This window comes from Rosa rugosa, chromosome 7 (genome assembly GCF_958449725.1).
Source record: "Rosa rugosa chromosome 7, drRosRugo1.1, whole genome shotgun sequence".
Lineage (NCBI taxonomy): Eukaryota > Viridiplantae > Streptophyta > Magnoliopsida > Rosales > Rosaceae > Rosa > Rosa rugosa.
The window spans coordinates 30,684,362-30,689,798 of NC_084826.1; the positions used below are offsets into that span (position 1 = coordinate 30,684,362).

The 5,437-nt window shown below is 36.1% G+C and overlaps 1 protein-coding gene across 3 annotated transcripts; it reads left to right on the top strand.

The window, feature by feature from the left end:
• Positions 1-258: 258 nt before the first annotated feature.
• Positions 259-4,594, top strand: LOC133721765 (NAC domain-containing protein 54). 3 transcript variants are annotated; one of them, XM_062148480.1, is made up of 7 exons: positions 259-382; positions 499-779; positions 1,536-1,819; positions 1,924-2,283; positions 2,441-2,911; positions 3,053-3,134; positions 3,663-4,594. In XM_062148480.1, the coding sequence occupies exons 2-7, from the start codon at positions 623-625 to the stop codon at positions 4,376-4,378; spliced, it is 2,070 nt and encodes a 689-aa protein (XP_062004464.1). In that variant the 5' UTR covers positions 259-382; positions 499-622; the 3' UTR covers positions 4,379-4,594. The 3 variants fall into 3 exon arrangements, with proteins under 3 accessions (XP_062004464.1, XP_062004466.1, XP_062004465.1); XM_062148482.1 differs by having other exon boundaries at positions 1,536-1,813; XM_062148481.1 differs by having other exon boundaries at positions 295-412.
• Positions 4,595-5,437: the final 843 nt, after the last annotated feature.

Genomic DNA, 5,437 nt, shown 5'->3' on the forward strand with positions numbered 1-5,437 from the left:
AAGCATGGGATCATTGGATCAGACTCAGAGGGAGGGAGAGAGAGAGAGAGAGAGAGTAATTTCTAAAGCTTCTGAAGAACGATGGAAGGAATCCTGAAGATGTTGATTGGTTGAGGGAAAGAAGAACGTACATATGTGTAAAGTTAAAGTTAGAAATAATATCAGGTGGTGGGGGTAGTGTGTCTTTATTGCCTTTTAATTAATTTCTTTGTTTAATGGTTGCGCGCCTTTTTGTTCTCTTCTTAACAAAACCCCAAGCAACCACCACATTCCAAACCTCTCTTTCTCTCATTTCACACATTCTGTAGCTCTCTTTCTCTCTTTCAGTTCTCTAGCTTTGGGTCTTCTTCTTCTTCTTCTTCTTCTTCTTGGCCTAGCTAAGGTCTGTTTCCTTTGTGTGAATCGATTACTCGTACGTATATACATGCATGTTAGGTGTTTGTTAAGTCCTCTTCTGAAATAAGAGTTTTGTGCTAATTTGAATGTGTTGTGGTGCAGTTCATCCTAGCTAGCTGGGTTATTTGTCCCATTTTATTAAGGACAAATAAGAAGAAGAAGAAGAGTCTCGTTAGAGAAAGTTGATCATCAACTTGGGTAATTAAGGTAAATATACTACATACATATGGCTCCTGTTTCATTGCCTCCTGGTTTTCGGTTCCACCCCACAGACGAAGAACTTGTTGCTTATTACCTCAAGAGAAAAATCAACGGCCGAAAGATCGAATTAGAGGTCATCCCTGAAGTTGATCTCTACAAGTGTGAGCCTTGGGACTTACCAGGTATTACTACTATCACCTTATCTTAATAGCCTCCTTTTTGTTCAACTATGCTCTCTGATTGGGAATTAAACATTGATTTCATTAACTTCCTTAATTGTTATGACTAAACGCAGTCATACGCGTTAAGTTTTTCAAGTATATGATTTACATAACTTTAAGCTTTTAATTGTTAGTCTCAGTATACTGTTAATTAGTTAATTAATCTATGTATGATAGAACAAAAAGTAATTCAAACACACCGACAGATGGTCCCTTCATCTTTTAGGGTTCCTGTTGTGAATACCAAGTCTTATATATAGTGAGACAACGTGTAATGGAATGGAAGACCCAAGTCAAAAGCAATGTCTAAGCTAAGTAGCTAGCATCCAAAAAGAAAAGGATTGCTTTGTGTGTGCGAGAGGTATGAGTTCCAACCCAGCAACGCTTTCCATGCACTTCACTTCGTCCATACCCTTTCGATTATATTACTATAACACATTTTTAATTATATATAAAATACTTGACATGTACCCAAAAGAGATTCTTCGTTAGGGAGACTTGAAGAGAAATAATCACAGTTTAAGTATTATAAGTTTCATATCTTCAATTAGAGGTTTTCATCTTATGCAATATGGGATTTCTAGAATGACCTTGTGTTATTGATAACTTTAATTTCTTGTTATATTTGAACTCAATTACTGATGATTGAGTTGTTACAAGCATACAACATGCTTCATTGTCTTCGTTAGTTTAACCAAAATGAAAATATCTATACAGGAAAGTCATTACTACCTAGCAAAGATCTGGAGTGGTATTTCTTCAGTCCTCGAGATCGAAAGTATCCTAATGGATCGAGGACCAATCGTGCAACTAAGGCCGGATATTGGAAGGCAACCGGAAAGGACCGCAAAGTAAACTCACAGACACGGGCTGTAGGCATGAAGAAAACCCTAGTTTATTACAGAGGAAGAGCACCCCATGGCATACGAACTGATTGGGTTATGCATGAATATCGTCTCGACGAGAGGGAGTGTGAAACTGCACAAGGCTTGCAGGTTCAGGTTTTTTTCTAATTTCTTTCTCCTTCAAGGTTCATATATCAATTCGGTAAACGTTAATGGTGATAAGAAATTAATTCCTGAATCTCTTACTTATATATCTGCAGGATGCATATGCGCTTTGCCGTATTTTTAAGAAGACTGCAACTGGGCCAAAGATAGGAGAGCATTATGGTAGCACAAGTAGTACTACTAATTATCAACTTACCAGTGACCACCATTCGTCTAGCGTTGAGCTATACTCTGATTCAAGAGGTGATCAAGATTTTGAGAGCTCCCGCTACAATAATCAGATGGCAATGAATACTCCATGCTCTTCAAACATGGTTCATACATCCTCTTCATCTTCTCTTGATCATATGGGTAGAAAGAGGGATGGAAAATGGACCCAGTTCTTATCGAAGGACGCATTTAATAGCTTTTCCTCATTTCCCAATCAGGGAGCCATTCCTTACCCTCCATCTAAGGTATTAATTATCACCCTCAATCTTCTCTTATCGTATCATCTTCGATTCTCTATCCCACACACACTCAGCAATACTAGTCTGGTATGTACGGTAACATAACCATAACATATCAGATATCATGCATATAAGAAAAACTCACTATTTTATTGGTTTTCAGGTTGATATAGCATTGGAGTGTGCAAGGCTGCAGCATCGGCTCACACTTCCTCCGTTAGAAGTGGAGGATTTTCCTCATGTTGGGTTTACCGACTTCAAAACCCTGCAATATTCAGATCCTGGACTTGAGGGCACAGGTACAGAAACTGATGCGTTGCAAGAAATTCTCTCAGTTGCGCATGTTTCTCAAGAAATGATAAATCAGTCCAATAATTTTGCGGATCAAACATGGGGTTCTGCAAACTATGCTCCAGGAGCCAATGATTTCAGCTTTATGGTTGACAGAGATGCTCACTATAATCAGATTACAACTCATCATGACATGAATCCTATGAGATATGTGGACAAGCCGTGGGAAAATTCATATATTAGATCAATTGAAATTGGAGATTTGGAGGATGATGATTTCAGGACAGACAATACAATGGAGAATCTGAGGTGGATAGGAATGTCAGACAAAGATTTGGAGAAGGTATCATAATTCATCATACTTAATCTGCATGCATGATAAAACCAGCTCAATTAATGAAATTGCATTATGTGTATGTATTCCTACATTATCTACTTAGCTAGAAGGAATACTAATATACATTACTTCTTTAATATTTGATAGAGTTTCACAGAAGAACACAAGATAGTTCCAATTGAAAACATTGCAAGCTTTCGGAGGGAAGAGCAAGGGCATGAGGTTCAAGGTAATAATATATATGAGAGCTTTGCTTCTTATATATTTATCATGTTATGCATTACTTTTGTGGGGAAGTCTTCCCGGCCAGTTCTCATCAACTATTTATTGGGATAAGTTATGGTACTGTGATGTTTATCATACACTCATTTTACATCTATTTGAACAAAAATTACAATTATTTGAATCAAAATTACAACATTGAGAACAAAGTTACCATATTCATTTACACTATTTACATATAATTAAACAAAAATTACAACATTGACAACAAATTTGTTTAAAAACTTATAACAAGGTAGTAGATGGTGTAATTACCATTATTAGAACTAAAATTACACAAAATATGACTCAACATTACCACTTTTGACAACAAATTTGTTGTCACATTTATAAATGTGTGTATGAGATATGGGTGTGTATTATAGAATTTTCCCTATTTTTTTACATAATAATGTGGTTTTAAAATGTGGAATATTTAAATTTTTTCCATTTTTATTTCGGATTTCCTTTCACTAATTAAGAATCATATTTGCAGGGGATCAAACTGAGCATCGTAGTGGCATGATTAAGGAATTCAATGATAGTGAGACAAATGATTTCTCACTTGGATTCATCAATGATGACCCAGATGAGAACTTCCTCCATGATGGCAACATAGAAGCAGATTATTCGCCTTCCCCGAGTTTTGAAGTCATTGAGGAAATTCAAGTTAATCATGGAATGTTTGTCTCAACCCGTCAAGTGGCTGAGACATTTTTCCACCAGATAATGCCTTCAGAAACAGTTAAGGTCCATCTAAACCCAGTGTTGGTCCACTCCTACTTGGTCGAGAAAGTTGATGATGCGCAAGAAAAACCCAAGAACATTAAAGGTTCTTTCTTCGAAATGTTCAAGGAATTCGTGAAGGAAAAGTTTGTGGGAGTTACAAGATCAACGAATCCATGGAGGAAAATGGCAAGTGCCATGGTTTGTGCTGTTACACTGCTGTTGATGCACACCATTTATGTTGGGGAACGTCTGGAAGATGAGAAATTGATGGATACCTTCAGTACTACAACCACAACCACTGCTATTGTGATGGAAGGAAAAGGTACCTCTAACATTATCAGCAACAAGAAGAAAAAGGTTTGCTTGGTGAATATAAGAGGTGGGAGTAGTTGTAGCTTGTTTCTGAAGAAGATAGGGATTTTCCTCACTGTGTCTTTGGCTCTTTGTACCATGTGGGCTAACCACAATATAATTACATCTTGAATTCCTCATTTTATTTTGGTTCTAACAATAGTTTGGGAGGGGGGATAATTCAGCCTAACCCTAACTTTAAGTTGTTTAAATACCTCTTGATATGTAAGTGTATTTACGGTTGACAAAACTTGATGTAATATTTGATTAATTTGATGATCTATATGTAGTGGTGGAACTTAATTTCTTTATTTTGTTGTGGAAATGAAGTTTTCTTTGAGTGTTTTAATATAATTTATTATTTACAAATGTTTTTAGCAAATTTTGTAACTCTATTAATCAATGCATTTCCTAAAAACATTTGTAAAAGCTGTTTTTGTGAAGAACAAGAAGCCCTAAAGGCTGTTTTCAGATTTTACCAGTAGTGAAAGTCACTCTTACGTAGTCTTTTACATCGGTATGCCACTACAATTCACTGGGGAGCATTGTGGTTCTTGACTTCTATTTGATTAGCTAGCCAGTGCTGTTCTGCCAGTTTTGGAAAATTGAAACGAAGGCTCGCTATTGCAGTGATCATGCATAGAACAGATTGAGACCTCCTTTGCCATGACTTTAACCTACCAGCTGAGGGAGGCAAAAGGGATTACGCTCATAGAGAGAGAGAGATTTTAGTGTTAGCTAGTCAGAGACTCAGAGGTCTTTTAAGACGTTGGCCCTGTGACATTATGTCTGCTAGCGGAAATGAAGTACGTTGTTAACTATGAATCGTCGTTTTTTGAGTTTTTAACAAAGTCTATGAACAATTGTGACAATTACTAGTCGATCTCATGATCCTATCTGTTTAAGGTATGTATGGTTCCTTCAACCTCGAATGTCCCTTGAACTAATTTATCATTATTTATTGATCATAATAAAAAATAAAAAAAGGATAAAGAAATGGGTGCGGCTATTGCCACCGTACTATTTTCTTTGTTCACCATACATCCATACTTGCTCATTACACCCTACATATTAATTTCAATTATTATATTTACTTATCTCCATTTCTCTTTTCAGAAATATCCTTATATGACATATCCAATTAAAAAAAAAAATTTAACGAAAATCTCTCATTTAATTTATACAAATAAA